The 20,499-nt window shown below is 39.6% G+C and overlaps 1 protein-coding gene across 2 annotated transcripts in view; it reads right to left on the bottom strand.

Annotated features, from left to right (window-relative positions):
• The window catches only part of RGSL1 (regulator of G protein signaling like 1), a 102,544-nt gene extending 82,696 nt beyond the window's left edge, over window positions 1-19,848 (bottom strand). For both annotated transcript variants that reach the window (XM_005540166.4, XM_065535660.1), the window contains exons 1-4: window positions 19,836-19,848; window positions 15,999-16,081; window positions 11,140-11,214; window positions 5,918-6,047 (exon numbers count right to left, since the gene is read on the bottom strand). In XM_005540166.4, coding sequence (XP_005540223.3) covers window positions 5,918-6,047; window positions 11,140-11,214; window positions 15,999-16,081; window positions 19,836-19,848 — 301 coding nt within the window. The remainder of the gene's footprint in view (window positions 1-5,917; window positions 6,048-11,139; window positions 11,215-15,998; window positions 16,082-19,835) is intronic.
• Window positions 19,849-20,499: the final 651 nt, after the last annotated feature.

Genomic DNA, 20,499 nt, shown 5'->3' with positions numbered 1-20,499 from the left:
TGGTGTTATGTAAAGGTCCAATTTCACTATTTCACATGTGGACATCCAGTTTACCCAGGACCATTTGTTGAAAAGATGGTCCTTTTCCCGTGCAATGGTCTTGGCACCCTTGTCAAAAATCATTTTACCATACAAGTGAAGGTTTATTTCCGGGCTTTTTATTCTATTCCATCTTTTCATATGTCTGTGTTTATGCCACCACATTGTTTTGATTGCTATAAACTTGTAGTAAGTTTTGAAATCAGAAGGTGAGTCCTCCAGTTTTGTTCTTTTTTTCAAAACTGTTATGGCTGTTTGGAGTTTCTTGGAAATTTTAGGATTGACGTTTCTATTTCTGCAAAAGATGTCATTGGGATTTTGACAGAGATTGCATGAATCTGTAGATTGTTTTGGGTAGTATTGGCATGTTAACAACATTAAGTTTTCCAATCCATAAATAAACATGGGAGGCATTTTTTAAATGTCTTCTTTAATTTCTTTCAGCAATGTTTTGTAGTTTTTATTGTGCAAGTCTTTCACCTCCTTAAGTGAATTCCTAAGTATTTTATTCTTTTTAATGCTATTGTTAATGAAATTGTTCCTATAATTTTCCTTTCAGATTGTTCATTGTAAGTATATGGAAGTGCAACTGATTATTTTTTCTTTTTTGTCGACTTTGTATCCTGCTACTTTGCTGGATTCATTTCTTAGTTCTAACAGTTGTGTGTGTGTGTGTGTGTGTGTGCGCGTGTGATCTTTGGATTTTTCTATAAAATACTAAATTATCTGCAAATGAAGATCATTTGACCTTTTTCTTTCCAATTACGATGTCTCTTATTTTTCCTTCTTCTTTTGGCCAAATTGCTCTGGTGAGAGTTTCCAGTATGGTGTGAAATAGAAGTAGTGAAAGCAGGCATTTCCTATTCCTGATCTTAGAGGAAAAGCTTTCAGTTTTTTGTCATTGAGTATGATGTTCACTATGGGTTTTTCATATGTAGCTTTTATTACGTTTAGATAGTTTCCTCTTAATCCTAGTTTATTGGATTTTTTTTTTTTAAATGAAAAGGTGTTGGATTTTGTCAAATGCTTTTCCTGCACCTATTGAGATGATTATGTAGTTTTCTTCTTTCATTCTGTTAATGTGGTATATTACATTCATTCATTTTCATATATTGAGGTGTCCTTGCATTCCAGGAAAAAAAATTCCTTTTGGTCATGGTGTTTAATCCTTTTAATATACTGTTGAATGTGATTTGCTAGTATTTCATTGCAGACTTTTGCAATGATGTTCATCAGGAATATTGGCCGATACTTTTCTTTTCTTATAATGCCTTGTTTGACTTTAGTATCAGGGTAATGCTGGCCTCAAAGAATGAGTCAGAAAGTGGTCCTGCCTCTTCAATCTTTTGGAACAGTTTAGGAATAGTTTAGCATTAATTCTTCTTTAAGTGTTTGGGGTAAAACTCACCAGTAAAACCATCAGGTCCAGGACTTTTCTTTGTCAGGAGATTTTAGATTACCATTTAAATCTCTTTGCTAGTTATAGGTCTACTCAGATTTTCTATATCTTTTGATTGAGCATTGGTAGATTTTGTGTTTCTAGGAATCCTTCTATTTCATCTAGGCTACCAAATTTATTGGTGTGCAGTTGTTCAGAGTACTCTTCTATAATCCTTTTTATTTCTGTAGAATTGATAGTAATGTCCCCACTTTCATTTTATTTTCATTTTAAGGTAGGGTCTTGCTCTGTTACGTAGGCTGGAGTCCAGTGGCATGATCAAACTCCTCATTACAGTCTCAAACTCCTGGGCTCAAGCAATCCTCCTGCCTCAGCTTCCCAATTAGCTAGAACTACAGGTGCATGACACCTGTCTGGATTTTTTATTTTCATTTTTTGTGGATACTGGGTCTCATTATGTTGCCCAAGCTGGTCTTGAACTTGTGGCCTCAAGCAATCCTCTTACCCTGGCTTTGTAGAGTTCTGGGATCATAGGCATGAACCACCATGGCCAGACTCATTTTGAATTTAGTGATTTATAGTCTTTTTTTTTTCTTCTTCTTCTTCTTCTGAGAGAGTCCTGCTCTGTCACCTAGGCTGGAGTGCAGTGGCATGACCACGGCTCACTGCAACCTCTGCCTCCCAGGTTCAAGTGATTCCCCTGCCTCAGCCTCATGAGTAGCTGGGATTAAAGGACCCCACCAGCATGCCTGGCTAATTTTTGTATTTTTAGTAGAGACAGGGTTTCACCATGTTGGCCAGGCTGGTCTCCCCATGGCCTCCCAAAGTGCTGGGATTATAGGTGTGAGCCACCACACTGGGCCAGTCTTCTCTTTTTCTTAATCCACTTAACTAAAGGTTTATTTTGCTGACTTTTTCAAAGGACCAATTTTTGATCTCATTGATTTGCTCTATTTCATTATTTGCTCTAATCTTTATTTCTTTTCTTCTGCTAGCACTGGGTTTAATTTGCTGTTCTTTTTCTAGAGCCTTAAATTGTAAAGTTGTGTTATTTGAGATTTTTCTTTTTAAAATGTAAACATTTATAGCTATAAATTTTCCCATTAGTACTGCTTTTATTTTATCCCACAAGTTTTGTTATATTTTCATTTCCATTTATCTCTAAGTATTTTCTAATTTCCCTTGTAATTTTTTCTTTGATCCATTGTTTAAGACTGTGTTAATTTCCACAATTTTGTGAATTTTCTACTTTAACTTCTGTTATTTATTTCTAATTTCATCCGTTTGTGGTCAGAGAAGATACTTTGTATGCTATCTTTTAAAATCTGTTGAGAATTTCTGGCCTAATATATAATCTATCCAGGAAAATGTTCCATGTGCACTTGAGAAGAATGTGATGCTGTTGTTGTTGAGTGGAGTGTCCTGTATATGTCTTAGATCTAGCTAGTTTAATGTATTGTTTAAGTGTCTATTTCCTTACCTATCTTCTGTCTTACTATTCTATTCATTATTAAGAGTGAGGTATTGAAGTCTCCAATGATTATTTGAGGATTGTCTATTTTCTCTTCAGTTCTGTCCATTTTTGCTTCATATATTTTGAGAGTCTGTCATTAGGTGTGTAGATGTTTATAGTTGTTACATCTTGATATGTTGAACCTTGCATTAACAAGTAATATCCTTCTTTGTCTCTTGTAAACTTTTTTAAAAAATGTAAAGTCTACTTTGGAAGGGGAGTCTATTTTTTGAAGGATAAAAATAAATTAATTAAATAAAGTCTGTTTTGTTTGATATCATTATAGGCACCCCTGCTCTCTTTTGGTTACTGTTTACATGGAATATTTTTTCTGTCCATTCACTTTCAATCTATGTCTCTGACTGTAAAGTGAGTCTCTTACAGACAATATGTAATTGGATCTTGCTTTAAAATTTATTCTGCCAATCTCTGTCTTTTTATTGGAGAGTTTAATCCATTTATTGTTAAAGTAATTTACTATTAAGAAACTTACGTCATGCTGCTATTTGCTTTCTATACACCTTATAGCTCTTTTGTTCTGCATTACCAGGATTATTGTCTTCCTTTGTGTTTAATTGATTTTTTGGTGAAACACTTAAATTCCTTTGTCATTTCCTTTTGTGTAAATTCTGTACCTATTTCCCTTGCAGTTATCATGAAGATTACATTTAACATTTTAAGTTTATAACATTCTAAGTTGATTTATACCAGCTTAATTTCAGTCACAAAAAAAACTTTGCTTCTTTGACAGCTCTATCTCCACCTCTTTTGGTTGTCGATGTCACAAAATTACATTGTGTTCCCCAAAATATAAACTAATAATTCATTAACGTGCATTAACATCCTAAATTATGTGGAAAACAAAATTTAATGTGGAGTTACCAACCAAAGTTACAATAATACTATCTTTTAGACTAGTAGTTATTCTTTTAAAACATATATTAATCTCTTAAATCTTAAAAAAAGTACAGTTATAAATATTATAATGATGATACCTTTTAAATATTATTTTTATTATTTTATGGTGTTGGTATTAAATTTATTTTTATTGAGATCTTTACTACATATGGCTTCAAGTTACTGTCTAGTGTTCTTTTATTTCACCCTGTAGGACTCTCTTGAGCATTTCTTGCAGGAAAGCTCCCTCAGCTTTCATCTTACTTGGAGTTCATTGGGCTCTTTAATGTCTATATTCATGTCTTCCATCAAGTTTGAGAGGTTTTTAGTCATTATATATTCAAATATTCTCTTTGCACCTTTCTTTCTCTACTCTTTTTCTAGACTTCCATAATGAGTGAGTGTTGACCTGCTTGATGGTGCCCCACAAGTCCCATCAAGGGGCTTTGTTCAATTTTCTTTAAACCTTTTTCTTTCTGTTTGTCAGATTTAATAGTTTCTACTGTCCTATCTTCAGGTTTACTGATTCTTTCTTTTGCCTGCTCTAATCTGCCTTTAAATCTTTCTAGTAGATTTTTCATTTTAGTCATGCTTTTCAGCTACAGAATTACTTTTTTTTAAGGTTTTTATCTGTATTAGTATTTCCATTTTGTTCATTTATCACTTTCCCGACTTTCTCTTTGACCATATTTAAGGCAGTTGTTTTAAAGTCTTTATCTAGTAGATCTACCATCAGAACTCTCTTAAGGACAACTTCTTTAGGTTTATCTTTATTTTCTTTAAATTATCCATACTTTCCTCTTTGTGTGCCTTCTGATTTTCGTTGTTGTTGTTGTTGTTGTTGTTAAAAACTCAGTATTTGAACCTAATGATGTGTTAACTCTGGAAATCAGATTCCCTCCTTTTCACAGAGTTTGCTGGGGTTTTGTTGTTGTTGTTATTTTTATTAATTTTTTATTATTATTGTAGGATATCTCTGTGCCAAGAATTGGCCTGAGGTGTAAACTTGTCTTCCTATATCTTTTCCGAGCCTGCAACTTTCTTTAAGCATAGGCAGTTACTTTCTAATTTTCTCCATATATGCAGTTGTTTTTGAATGCCCTAATCCTTAAGATCTGCCTCCCAAAAGAAAAAAAAAAGAGAAAAATGAAGAAAGGGGAAGATGTCAGCTCTGTAAATCCCCTAAAAATCATTTCAGCTAGAGGGAGAGGGGCTTACAACAATGGGAAAGTCCGACAATAATGACTGCCAACATCTTTGCCTGGACTTCTGTGATCAGAAGTAGCAATCAAATCACAGATCCTTAATATTTGGAAGACAAGGTTCTTTTTGCCCACCCTAGCTCCTGTAAGCTGCCCCAGGAACATGTGCACAACTCTGTGCCATGGGGCTGGGGTTCAGTGTAAGTAGCTACTACTGTGCAAAGAGCTGAAATTGAATGAGATCAACTACAATTTACTGTCTAAACTTCCCCCCTGAAAGTTTCAAGCTTCAATAGACTCTAGAGTTTCAAAATATTGACATCATAGAGATTCTGCCAGTGCAATTGTTGTCTAGATGAGGAAATAGATTCCTAGCGCTTCCTATTTCATCATCTTCCTAGGAGTCCCTCCAGCACCACCACCAATTAATTTTTAAGAGGCTCACTATGGCTTCTATGAGCAAGAGAGCAAGAGTAAAAGCAAGGAGACAAATTAAGAGATGATTTCATTAACTAGGTAAGAAATTCTGGTGGCTTAAACTAGATGGTAGTAATGAAGGTGGTGAAATCTGTTGGTTCTAGATTAGGCAATTTTACTATGTTCTGTGGCCACCATTAATTTTCTCATTTCTGACTACAGTGAGATAAACAGCCCCGTCCATCAGATTACTGCATATTTCTCTAGATACCAATATTTCCAGCTAAGAGTTTACCTATTGCCATAACATGGGCTGAGCTATGCACATATCTATAAATTCAGCCAATATTTATACCTTACTATAGTACTGACAGGCATAAGATCATTATGAAATGTGACTTCCTATATTTCTACACACACAAACACACACACACGCACACCAATGCTTACCTCCTTCTGGGGACTTGATGAAACTGATGAGCTCCTGACAGAGAATGTAATGGAAACACAAGTTTGTTTTACAGAAGAAAGGCAATCGGTGTTTTTCCAACCAGGTCAATAACCCTTTGTATTTGGCAATCTAGAGTTGAAGCAAAATAGAAACAAAAATGCTAATGAAACTGAATTGTTAAAAAAAATACAACTTAGTAAGGGGCAACTAATCATCTCACACTTGCAGTGTCTGGCCAGAAGGAGAGGTGCGTTGATTAAAAATAATTTCTATAAACCTAGAACCTGGACTTAAAAAAAAGTAATATCAAAGAGGAGCAGAGATTTGCAAAGAAGTAAATGGATCGGTAGAAAATAAAAAGCTTCATCTTTCATGAAAAAATTATTTCTTATTCCTGAGTGAAGTTGTTAAAGCAAAAATCTAAGTCTTGCTTGACAGAAGAAAAGCAGAAAAGATTTGGGTCTGTGGTGTCAGATCACAACTTTATTCAGCTTGCTTCTTTGTAAACACACTCATAATTTCTAACAAGCTCGTAACCCCTATCAATTGCACAACATGTACAAAAACAAAGATTCACACATACCATCATTTAGAACACAGGATGTATTCCTGAGGAATCAAGCTGCAGAGAAAGGAGGTAATTTTTTTTCAGTTTTCAGGGTTATCCTTGCGAAATCAAATGTAAGCATCAGCATAGAATGTCTCTTCTCAACTCTCCAGAACTCATGGAAAGCAAAACCTTGTTGTTATCAGGGTTTAGAGTGGTCTTTCTGATCCTATATGCCCCTTGTAGGGGATGTGGAGGCCACTGGTAAGTCTAAGGTCTACATAGTGGAAAAGGAAAACAGGAGTGGGGACAAGGGGAAAAATAAGAAAAAAGAAAAAGGCCATAAAGAAAAAAAACTGGGAGAAAACATGCCTCTGGAGAATAGTCGAGTCGTCATTAGAAATTGCAGAGAGGCCAGCACCACATCGCACTTATTCCAAAATTGACCACATAATTGGAAGTAAAGCACTCCTCAGCAAATGTAAAAGAACAGAAATTATAACAAACTGTCTCTTAGACCACAGTGCAATCAAACTAGAACTCAGGACTAAGAAACTCAATCAAAACCGCTCAACTACATGGAAACTGAACAACCTGCCCCTGAATGACTACTGGGTACATAACGAAATGAAGGTAGAAATAAAGATGTTCTTTGAAACCAATGAGAATAAAGATACAACATACCAGAATCTCTGGGACACATTTAAAGCAGTGTGTAGAGGGAAATTTATAGCACTAAATGCCCACAAGATAAAGCAGGAAAGATCTAAAATTGACACCCTAACATCACAATTAAAAGAACTAGAGAAGCAAGAGCAAACACATTCAAAAGCTAGCAGAAGGCAAGAAATAACTAAGATCAGAGCAGAACTGAAGGAGATAGAGACACAAAAAACCCTTCAAAAAAAATCAATGAATCCAGGAGCTGGTTTTTTGAAAAGATTGACAAAATTGATAGACCACTAGCAAGACTAATAAAGAAGAGAGAAGAATCAAATAGATGCAATAAAAAATGATAAAGGGGATATCACCACCGACCCCACAGAAATACAAACTACCATCAGAAAATACTATAAACACTTCTACACAAATAAACTAGAAAACCTAGAAGAAATGGATAAATTCCTGGACACATACACTCTCCCAAGACTAAACCAGGAAGAAGTTGAATCCCTGAATAGACCAATAACAGGCTCTGAAATTGAGGTGATAATTAATAGCCTAACAACCAAAAAAAGTCCAGGACCAGACTGATTCACAGCCAAATTCTACCAGAGGTACAAGGAGGAGCTGGTACCATTCCTTCTGAAACTATTCCAATCAACAGAAAAACAGGGAATCCTCCCTAACTCATTTTATGAGGCCAACAGCATCCTGATACCAAAGCCTGGCAGAGACACAACCAAAAAAGAGAATTTTAGACCAATATCCCTGATGAACATCAATGCAAAAATCCTTAATAAAATACTGGCAAACAGAATCCAGCAGCACATCAAAAAGCTTATCCACCATGAGCAAGTGGGCTTCATCCCTGGGATGCAAGGCTGGTTCAGCATACGCAAATCAACAAATGTAATCCAGCATATAAGCAGAACCAAAGACAAAAACCACATGATTATCTCAATAGATGCAGGAAAGGCCTTTGACAAAATTCAACAGCCCTTCATGCTAAAAACTCTCAATAAATTCGGTATTGATGGAACGTATCTCAAAATAATAAGAGCTATTTATGACAAACCCACAGCCAATATCATACTGAATGGGCAAAAACTGGAAGCATTCCCCTTGAAAACTGGCACAAGACAGGGATACCCTCTCTCATCACTCCTATTCAGCATAGTGTTGGAAGTTCTGGCCAGGGCAATCAGGCAAGAGAAAGATATAAAGGGTATTCAATTCAGAAAAGAGGAAGTCAAATTGCTCCTGTTTGCAGATGACATGATTGTATATTTAGAAAACCCCATCATCTCAGTCCAAAATCTCCTTAAGCTGATAAGCAACTTCAGCAAAGTCTCAGGATATAAAATCAATGTGCAAAAATCACAAGCATTATTATACACCAATAACAGACAAACAGAGAGCCAAATCATGAATGATCTCCCATTCACAATTGCTTCAAAGAGAATAAAATACCTAGGAATCCAACTTACAAGGGATGTGAAAGATCTCTTCAAGGAGAACTACAAACCACTGCTCAATGAAATAAAAGAGGACACAAACAAATGGAAGAACATTCCATGCTCATGGATAGGAAGAATCAATATCGTGAAAATGGCCATACTGTCCAACGTAATTTATAGATTCAATGCCATCCCCATTAAGCTACCAATGACTTTCTTCACAGAATTGGAAAGAACTAATTTAAAGTTCATATGGAACCAAAAAAGATCCCGCATTGCCAAGTCAATCCTAAGCCAAAAGAACAAAGCTGGAGGCTTCACACTACCTGATTTCAAACTATACTACAAGGCTACAGTAACCAAAACAGCATGGTACTGGTACCAAAACAGAGATAGTGACCAATGGAACAGAACAGAGCCCTCAGAAATAATACCACATATCTACAACCATCTGATCTTTGACAAACCTGAGAGAAACAAGAAATGGGGAAAGGATTCCCTATTTAAAAAATGGTGCCGGCAAAACTGGTTAGCCATAAGTAGAAACCTGAAACTAGATCTCTTCTTTACACCTTATACAAAAATTAATTCAAGATGGATTAGAGACTTAAATATTAGACCTAAAGCCATAAAAACCCTAGAAGAAAACCTAGGCAATACCATTCAGGACATAGGCATGGGCAAGGACTTCATGTCTAAAACACCAGAAGCAATGGCAACACAAGCCAAAATTGACAAATGGGATCTAATTAAACTAAAGAACTTCTGCACAGCAAAAGAAACTACCATCAGAGTGAACAGGCAACCTACAGAATGGGAGAAAATTTTTGCAATCTACTCATCTGACAAAGGGTTAATATCCAGAACCTACAAAGAACTCAAATTTACAAGAAAAAAACAAACAACCCCATCAAAAAGTGGGTGAAGGATATGAACAGACACTTCTCAAAAGAAGACATTTATGCAGCCAACAGACACATGAAAAAATGCTCATCATCACTAGCCATCAGAGAAATGCAAATCAAAACCACAATGAGATACCATCTCACACTAGTTAGAATGGCGGTCATTAAAAAGTCAGGAAACAACAGGTGCTGGAGAGGATGTGGAGAAATAGGAACAGTTTTACACTGTTGGGGAAACTGTAAACTAGTTCAACCACTGTGGAAGACAGTGTGGCGATTCCTCAGGTATCTAGAACTAGAAATACCATTTGACCCAGCCATTCCATTACTGGGGATATACCCAAAGGATTATAAATCATGCTGCTATAAAGACACATGCAGACGTATGTTTATTGCGGCACTATTCACAATAGTGAAGACTTGGAACCAACCCAAATGTCCATTACTGACAGACTGGATTAAAAAAACGTGGCACATATACACCATGGAATACTATGCAGCCATAAAAAAGGATGAGTTCATGTCCTTTGTAGGGACATGGATGCAGCTGGAAACTATCATTCTCAGCAAACTATTGCAAGATCAGAAAACCAAACACCACATGTTCTCACTCATAGGTGGGAATTGAACAATGAGATCACTTGGACACAGGAAGGGGAACATCACACACTGGGGCCTGTTGTGGGGTGGGAGGAGAGGGGAGGGATAGCATTAGGAGATATACCTAATGTAAATGATGAGTTAATGGGTGCAGCACACCAACATGGCACATGTATACATATGTAACAAACCTGCACATTGTGCACATGTACCCTAGAACATAAAGTAGAATAATAAAAAACAAGATGCTAAACTATTTAGCCAAAAAAAAAGAAAAATGAAATTGCAGAGAAGCATCTTATCTTAATCTACACCTGATAATGCATACTGATAATAATTATGTGGCCCATAGGCTGCCACTTTCCATCCCACACCCATTGCAGACATTGCCAGTCAATTCCCAGACTCTTTCTTGCTTAGATGTGCCCTTAAAGTTCTTCTCAGTACAGTTTCCCAAGTGTCTAACCTATCACGGTAGATGTGAGAATTGCATTTGCTAACTATGGACTAGAATATAATGGAAAGAATTCACCAGCAATTCCTTGGATAAGAAGTAAAAAATGTAAAAAGAAGAAATGTCGACCTGGATTGATGTTGTTAGTTCTACTCACCTGCTTTAGTTTCTCCTATAGTTACCCTCTGGACTTCCTCTTTTTCTCCCTCTCCCAATTCACATATCAAATAGTTCCCTCAGGCCAGGCACGGTGGCTCATGCCTATAATCCCAGCAATTTGGGAGGCCGAAGCAGGTGGATTGCTCAAGCTCAGTAGCTTGAGACCAGCCCTCCGTCTCTACCAAAAATACAAAAAGTTAGCCAGGCATGGTGGCATGTGCCTGTGTGGTCCCAGCTACTTGGGAGGCTTAGGTGGGAGGATTGTTTGAGCAAGAGAGGCAAAGGTTGCAGTGAACCAAGATCGCACCACTGCACTGCAGCCTGGATGACCGAATAGACTCCCGTCTCAAAAACAAAAACAAATTAACAACAAAAAACAGATATAGTTCCTGTATCCTCCACCCTAAACCCTGTACCTCTAAAGAATTTTACTCACCAAGTTACAAGGTATTTCTGGCCACAAGCTCCACTGTGAATTTTCAACAGTATAAAATGGTGTCTGACCAAAAACCTGCAAAAGAAAGCTAGGAAACAGTCAAGGGAGTAGAGCTTCTCTTCATGTATATGACACAGTCCATCTACAGCCACAGAAGAAGGGAGGTTCCACGGCTCTTTTCTTTCAAGGGACATTAATTCTTAAATTTATTCTACTGCATCATCTTGCCCTGCACACATGCAAAAAAGCTCTAAACAGACTGAATTGCAAGATTCATTTATCTTTTGGCTCCACCATGCCCCAACCTGGGACTTGTCTTTCCTTTGGAGCCTGAGCCGACCTGAGAGCTATTTGCTTGTGTGCAAAGGCCAAGGCCCATGATATTAGAATGTATTTACTTTGTGTATTCAGTATTCACTTTTCTCCCTGGATTTAGAGAGTTAAAGCAAATGTCTAAAATGTTTTCCCAGTGAAAAATAGCTTTGGATTTACCTAAACTGGAGAAGACAGAGAGGACTAAAGATGTGGAGACTGGGGATACAGATTACATAGGGAGGTGTTGGGAGCAAGCCCCCCAAAATCTGGACATAAACTGGCCCTAAAACTGGCCATAAACAAAATCTCTGCAGCACTGTCACATGTTCATAATGGCCCTATAGCGCCCATGCTGGAAGGTTGTGGGTATACCGGAATGAGGGCAAGGAACACCTGGACCGCCCAGGGTGGAAATCGCTTAAAGGTATTCTTAAGCCACAAACAATAGCATGAGCGATCTGTACTTTAAGGACATGCTCCTGCTGCAGTTAACTAGCCCAACCTATTCCTTTAATTCGGCCCATCCCTTCGTTTCCCCTGAGGGATATTTTAGTTAATTTAATATCTACAGAAACAATGCTAATGACTGGTTTGCTGTTAATAAATACTTGGGTAAATCTCTGTTCAGGGCTCTCAGCTCTGAAGGCTGTGAGACCCCTGATTTCCCATTTCACACCTCTATATTTCTGTGTGTGTGTCTTTAATTCCTCTAGCGCCACTGGGTTAGGGTCTCCCTGACCGAGCTGGTCTTGGCAGGGAGGCATTGAGAGTGTCCAAAGTTGATAACGTTAATTCTAGTATACCATCCCCCTTTGTCATGGAAAAGAGACTGTCACCTAGGCAACCACCTTTGAAATAGATGGGAAAGGACTTCAGTGTTTACAGCTATGTAAACTTAAGCAGTCTCACCATGGACAACAAAATGTCTTCAAAGTGTCCCAGAAGTATTTGCAGAAAACTAGAAGGGCTGAAGCTCTAATTCCTAACTGAACTCTCAGCACATCATGTCAGTCTGACCATCTCCCCAAGTAAACCGCCCCACACTTTTGTTAGTGTATGGCCCTCTTCCCTCAATCCCATTTGTCCCTTGTCCCTGGCTGTGAGGTGCTGAAGGAAGGTGATGTTGCTGTCTGCATTTTACAGTTAAAAGTCTGTAAAGGAGACTCAGTCCTTAGGGATCTCTCTCTGCTCTGCACTCAGTGTGTAACACAATACACCCTGACTGGTATGTTAAGCTACCTTTAAGGAGTGGCCGTAGGACTGTGAAGTTGTGAGATTATGTGGGAATGGGGTTTGGAAGCAGTTTCACTACCCGACATTTATACCACAGAGGGCAGAGGCTACAGTGGAAAACACATCAGTCCTGGAGCCAGCAGACCTGGTCAGCTCCTAGAACTGCCCCAGATTCAGTGTGTGATCTTAAGCATATCATTTAACTTTTTTTTTTTTTTTTTTTTTGATGGAGTCTCGCTCTGTTACCTGGGCTGGAGTGCAGTGGCACAATCTCGGCTCACTGCAACCTCTGCCTCCCGGGTTCAAGTGATTCTCCTACCTCAGCCTCCCTAATAGCTGCCACCACGCCTGGCTAATTTTTATATTTTTATTAGAGATGGGGTTTCACCATGTTGGCCAGGTTGGTCTCGAACTCTTGACCTCAAGTGATCCACCTGCCTCGCCCTCCCAAAGTGCTGGGATTACAGCAAATCATTTAACTTGTGGGATCCATTGGTAAAAAGGGAAAATACTTCCTACTTCACACGGTGACTATGGGAATTAAGTGGTAGAAATTTGTAAACTTAAGGAGTATTCAATATGAACTACTGCTGCTGTCTCTCTTTATAGGCCATAGCTGCCTAAGTGGCCAGCACTTTCTTATACTCTTGGCTGGAACTCCCTCCCCACATCACTCTCTATTTCTAGAACATTATTGTGAGCTGTTTTAATTGTGTTGGTGAATTGACTTATTAACAGGTCTTAAGATTACTTCTTGACTGGGCGTGGTGGCTCTCGCCTATAATCCCAGCACTTTGGGAGGCCGAAGCAGGCAGATCATCTGAGGCCAGGAGTTTGAAATCAGCCTGACCAACATGGAGAAACCCCATCTCTACTAAAAACACAATATATTAGCTGGGCGTGGTGGTGCACACTTGTAGTCCCAGCTACTTGGGAGGCTGAGGTGGAAGAATCACTTGAACCTGGAAGGCGGAGTTTGCAGTGAGCCAGGATTGTGCCACTGTACTTCAGCTTGGGCAACAAGAGCAAAATCTGTCTCAAAAAAAAAAAAAGATTACTTCTGAAACCTTCATTAAGACAGTGGCAGAGACAATAGTAAGAGTGAGAAACACAGGAAAGACCCACTCTCAGAGAGGCCTCTTCCTTATCCTGATTTTAATCCTGTTGCCTGACACCACCATCCATCCAAGCACCCAAACCTATTACCCTTGCTTCCTTTCTTCCTGTTACCACCTCGCCCAATATTTAAACAGTGACATGGTCCTATATTTTGTTTTGTTAACAGTCTCCTCTACTTATCCCATCCTCCTCTCCCCTTTCCCTTTAGACCCTCATTACTTGCCACCTAGATGATTGAAACAACCTCCTAACCACTTTCCCTTCCTCCTTTAAGGTCTCCTGCCCACCCATTGGCCAGACCTCTGCAGAGTAGTTTTCTCAAATGAAAGCCTGAACATGTTACTCCTTTACTTCAAATCCTTCGATGGCTCTCTAACGCCTTAGGGTAGTGTCCAAACTCCTAGGCATAGTTTGCCTGATCTCCAGGGCTTGGCCCAGCCTGCCTGTGCAGCTTGTGGTGTCTTGTGATCTCTTGTGGTGTCTCACCCTCACAGCTGTTCTTCAGCCTTTCTGAGTTACTTACGATTTGCCCCAAAGTATCAAAAGATTGTATTCTTTGGTGCCTTTACTTTCTGTTCTGTCTATAAGGCTTTTGCTTTTCTTGCTAGTCACTCCGTAGTCTTTTCCTCCTATTTTTATTTATTTTATTTATTTTTTATTTTTTTGAGGCGGAGTCTTGCTCTCACTTAGGCTGGAGTACAGTGGTGCGATCTCGGCTCACTACAACCTCCGCCTCCTGGGTTCAGGTGATTCTTGTGCCTCAGCCTCCCAAGTAGCTGGGATTACAGGCTCCCGCCACCACACCCGGCTAATTTTTGTATTTTTAGTAGAGACTGGTTTCACCATGTTGGCCAGGCTGGTCTCAAACTCCCGAACTCAGGTGATCCCCTGACCTTGGCCTCCCAAATTGCTGGGACTATAGGCATGAGTCACCGTGCCCGGCCTCCTCCTATTTCTTTATGCATCCTTTCCTCCTCACCTTCTGCTTCCAGTTAACTGCCAAGTACCTCCTTGTCTTTTAATATTTGGCTTGTGTCAGCTTTTCCTGACTCTTTCAGGTAGGGATGATCTCTGTCTCGTGAGTACTGTACTCCCACTGCCTCCTGAAAACTTCTGTCATGTCACCCAGACCTTCTAAATCTCTCTCCCACTAGACTGGGAATTCCATAAAGACAGGGATGCAGGGATGGTGTCATTAATATGTGCCTCCCCAATACTAAGCCCAGCCCAGGGGCTGGCACAAAGTAACCACCCGATAACCACTTGTGGCATATAGAGGGTGTTTTTCCCACTTGACTGAAATTTCGCCTTTTACTATATACCCTCTCACGGGAAATGGTGCATCAAGATGAGCCACAATTCAAAAGGCACCAGTGTTAAAATGTCACCGAGCATTTAAACCAAAACAGATTCAGGATAAGTCCAGGTTTGGGTTTAAGAATACTTGGGTGTTTGAGGTTTGTTTTAGTTGCATAGATTAAGGAAATAGATAGGCTTGTTCCAGTCAACAACCGTTGCTATGTGCTAAACACCTAGTAAAGGGAGTAAAGTAGAATAAATAATCCTCAGTCCTTGTCCTGCAGGAATTCACTGTCTCATAATCTACTGGGGTCCACACACACACACACACACACACACACACACACACGCAACTCAAGAGAGTTGCAAAGTGCCAAGGGGCTCAGAAGCAGAGAAGTTCCCATCAGGAGGTTCCAATGCTGAGGACCTAGGAATTCCTTAAGGAGAATGGAATTTAAGCAGGTATTTGAAGAATATTTAAGATTTTCATAGGTGGAACTATGGGAAAGGTATTCCTGGCAGAAAACAAACATAGCCCAAGCAGAGATTCAGAGGTGGGTGAATGCCAGGGATACCCAGTGAGGGTAGAGCCTCTGTCACCAGAGCACTGGGAATCAGCAGAGGGTGTGATGGGAAGTGACTTTGGACAGGTAAAAGCAAGTAAGGAGGCTGGGGATTTAGGATCTGACGACATCAACAATGGGAAGCTTTTGGAGATTTTAAAGGTGGTTCTGGTTCATGTTTATTTGCTCAAATTAAAAGAGTTTTTTTATTTAAGAAGAAATTTAGTAAAACCCCAAATAACAATAAGCAAACAAAAAAGTCACTCATTCTGTGAGATTCACTATTCAGCTGCTAATGAAATATTTATATTTAAAGCTGAGAATGCTTACCGGGAGGGAAAGAAATGTGTTGAAAAAATCGGCAAAGATTTCATCCTCTAGCAGAATTATAAGATTTGTAGAACAGATTATCTCTACATGGAGAGAGAGAAATAAAAAACCAAAACGTGAATCAGAATTGCATTCAGGTTCAGAAAATGAAGTAACTGAATGGATCATTTCACATTGCCAAATCTCACCATGATGACAGCCTTTAGGGTCATCCAATTCAATTTCTCCCCTTCTCCTGGACTCTCTTTTTCAATATCGTTCTGCTTAAACACTCCCAGCTGTGGGGAGCTCACTCACTCACAGGTATGCCCGTTCCGTTTATGAAGAAGGCGAAGTGGTAGATTTTTTCTTTCCTACTGTGACTATAATCCTTTACCTTCTATATGTAAAGATTATGCCCTCTGAAGCTTGACAGAATTCACTTAAGTCCCCGAGACAGTGCTTCCAGTATTTCTAAAGACACCACAGACGTCTGCTTACCACCAACCCCACTAGCTAGTCACCAAGCAGTTCTTCAACCCATTCCTCACACGGCCTTCTCTCCATCTGGTTCTCTCATTGGCTGGAGTGGCACTCACAACTGAAACATTTCAACTGCTTCCCAGAGCAGAACATAAGAGAACTCTTGCCTAGGTTGCATCTGATGCTAATGTAATGGGGCCTAAAATGGGGTTAGCTTTGGGGGCTCTCATATTACACTATTAACTCCATTATGCTTTTACTTATGCAGTCACATTTCAGAAACCAGGGGCAGGAATGTACATTTATTCCAGTCAAATTTCAGCTTGGTAGGTTTGGTCTAGCATTACAGCCTGACAAGAGCTTTCTTGAATGTTAATTTCATCATGCAACATACTTATTACTTCTCTCAGGTGTGATCATCGTGCTGCCCAAGTTAAGTCAAGGAGATGAATGTTGAATGTCATAAAGCCAAACACGGAGACCCCAAGTGAACAAAGCAACTAACTCCTTTCTTTAATTTACTGTCTATGCTCCTTAGAGGACAATGGTCAACTAGTGAATAATAAACTAATTGTTTGATCAATGGCCCAACATTACTCAGTCATACCCAAAGTTCATAATGAAAGACTGAAAAATGGGTCCGAATATTATGCCCTAAGCTCATCTCTCAATCTAAGCATCTGATGAGGATAGCATCTGATGAGGACAGTAAGTGCCATGCACAGTCACAAACATGTAGTTATGATAACATAAGAAAACTAAATGATCATTTTTCCTGATGACACTGGGTGGTTGTTGGCTTCGTATAATAGAAATAGAATTAGAAACTCCTGGTCAGGCACGGCGGCTTATCCCTGTAATCTTTGGGAGGCTGAGGCTGGTGGATTGTTTGAGGCCAGGAGTTCAAGACCAGCCTGACCAACATGAAACCCTGTCTCTACTAAAAATACAAAAATTAGCCAGGGGTAGTGGCGGGAGCCTGTAATCCCAGCTACTTGGGAGGCTGAAGCAGGAAAATTGCTTAAAGCCAGGAAGTGGAGGTTGCAGTGAGCTGAGATCACACCACTGTACTCCAGCCTGAGCGACAGAGTGAGATTCTGTCTCAAAAAAAAAAAAAAAAAAAAAAAAAAAGGAAACCCAGACAAATACTATAGTGAGTGACAGAGCTGGTGTCAGCACTTGCCCTCTGTTCACATACATCTTTTTTCTTGCTGTTAAGTGTTATGTGTGTTTTATCTGTACCCTTCCCAAGCCCTCTGCTCTTCTTTTTATAAGCAGTCCTTGATTTATTTAATCTATTCCATATGGATGATTCCAAAATCTATGTTTTCAGTCCAGACTTCTCTTCTTGACTCTGGTTTTAAATATACATGAGCTATGGGCCAGATCTGCGTGCACATCCAGCAGGCACTTTCATCCCAACTTGTTCAATGTGTGCAGACCTCCCACCTGCTTCTTTTCCTACATTCCCAGTCCCAGTTACTGGAATCATCATTCTATAAATGATCTAATCCAGAAAACTGAGACTCTTCTCTCTGTCTCTGTCCCTGTCTCACTCTCACTCTCAATCTCTCTCACTCTTGCTCTCTTGTTCTCTCTCTCTCCCCTTCACGCCCCCCACATGCAATGGAGGACCATGCTATATGGTTTCTCTTTGTACCTATCTCTGGAATCTGTCTCCTCATTTCCATCCATAAAGTTACTCTTCCATTATAGGTCTCTATGCTCTCTCACCTAGACTATCGCATCAGCTTCTTAAATGGTCTCCCTAGCTCCCATTTCTTGTCCTTCCAACCACCCTTCACATACTGCCACCACAATCTGTTGATATTATTGTTAAAGTCTTTCAAAATCTCCTCGATGTCCTAGAAGGTAAAATCCAAACTTTCTAGTGCAGTATCTGAGGCTTCACTCCATCTGGGGTTTCCTCCCAGCCTCATTTCCTGCCTCTCCACACACTCTGCCTCCTGTTTGCAAGCTAAGCCAAGGCATTGCTATTTTCTGCATATGCTAGGTACTCTCACTTGAAACCTCCACATCTTTGTTCCCATATTCCCATTGCTTAAAATGTTTTCTCAAGCACAGTCAGCTTACAAATTAATAGTCATCCATTAAGAACTGGTTTACATATAATCTTCTTGGTGAACCAAGAATGGTAGAATCTACCACAATGGTAGAATTCATCACTATCTCCCTACACGATCACGTATATCCTCCATTATTACAATTAACAAGTCTTACTGGTTTCATTCATTGATATATCTGTCTTCCTCATCAAACTGAGCATGTGAGAGGAGGGACTTTGTTTTTTCACCTTCCTTTTTCTAGGCTCTAAAAGTGTTTCCACAATGTCTAAGTTCTGTAAATGTAGAATAAATTGTTCTTTCAAAAGATAATCTTCAATTTTTTTTTTTTTTGGCCAAAGTCTCGCTCTGTCACCCAGTCTGGAACGCAGTGGCATGATCTTGGCTCACCGCAACCTCTGCCTCCCAGATTCAAGTGATTCTTGTGTCTCAACCTCTCGAGTAACTGGGATTATAGGTGCCCGCCACCATACCTGGCTAATTTCTGTATTTTCAGTAGAGATGGCTTTCACCGTGTTGGCCAGGCTGGTCTTGAACTCCTGACCTCAGGCAATCCACCTGCCTCAGCCTCCCAAAGTGCTGGGATTACAGGGATGAGCCAATGCTCCCAGTCGATGATTTTCAATCTTTTGGACTTTTGTTTGTTTATCATTCATAGAGTCTAACATGGATTTGTTAAACGAGTAATTACTGAGCTCATCTGAATGCAGAACAGTGGGGTTTGGCAGAAATTCCCCAGTGATTGTTTTTCATAGCTACACACACTGCTGGTGGCAAGGGGCTTGACTATGCTAGGGCTTGCCACTGACAAGACAGTCTTAAGGAGATATAGAAACAAGACTCTGTACATCCTTCCCTTCCTCATCCTCTCATTTCTCCATTCTTGTTTTTCCTTCTTACCTGTTCCGCCTTCAAACTTCCTAATAATTTGAGAAGGCTTTTAGCACCCATTCCACACCATAATAATATTGACTTGGCAACAAATTAAATCACTGCATAATCTCAAACCCCATACCAGTCTTCTCTCTGGAGGAGAGGTGGCCCAATCCACATTTTACTTCCTCCCTCTTAGTTGTCTTATGAATAAGGCCCTGACCTACCCTCAAAGATCTGGTGGCAGAAGGTAGGAGGAAGGGGAAGAAGGAGAAAGAGAAGGAAAACAAACACATGAATAACACAAGTCACCCATGGTGCCCCTGAATGGCTCAGATCTATTAACCACTGGGAAGATGAATGGTTTGCCTTATTTGAGAGACTCAAGGCCTTGGAGACATCCCTCGCAGAGACTCACCAGCACTGCTCATGTTGCCATGCTTTTCCTGACACAGTAATTTGTTAGGGGCAGAATTATCTCCCAGTCAACAGAACTTTATCCATTGTGAACAGGTAATGACGCCTTCTCTAAGGGATTCCAGATTCTATCTGGCGTGACCTACTTACTTCTGGTGTAGGCCTTAATCTGAAGATAAGTCTTTATCTTACCTAATCTGCTGAATCCCCTTGGGCATACAAGACTCCTCCTATACTTAAGCCTTTAGTTCATAATATTTTATTTGACAAGTTCTTTATAATTGTGCCCAAGATCTCTTGTCTGTTCCAACCTCTCCCATGCTAAGGTGACTTTTGCATTGCTAAACTCAGCTCCTAAGGGTCTTGTAAACAATTACATTTGATGTAATTTTAATAAGCAGTATCTCCTGGATATTCTGCCCATTTAAAACATCAACCTCCATTGCTTGAGCCCAGGAGTTTAAGGCTGCTGTGAGCTATGATCACACCACTGAACTTCAGCTTGGGCAACAGAGTGAAACCTCATCTTTAAAAAATTAAAATTAAAACATCAGCTTCCAAGAGGCTTGAATTCCCTTTCTCTGAAGGCTCTTCAGGCACTTGGTTTTCTCATTAAACAACTCTTCATTTCTCCTGTTCTTCCCTAATAGGAAGTAAATATTAAG

The sequence above is a fragment of the Macaca fascicularis genome, chromosome 1, assembly GCF_037993035.2.
Source record: "Macaca fascicularis isolate 582-1 chromosome 1, T2T-MFA8v1.1".
Taxonomy (NCBI): Eukaryota; Metazoa; Chordata; class Mammalia; order Primates; family Cercopithecidae; genus Macaca; species Macaca fascicularis.
This window is presented reverse-complemented; position numbering and strand designations above follow the sequence as displayed.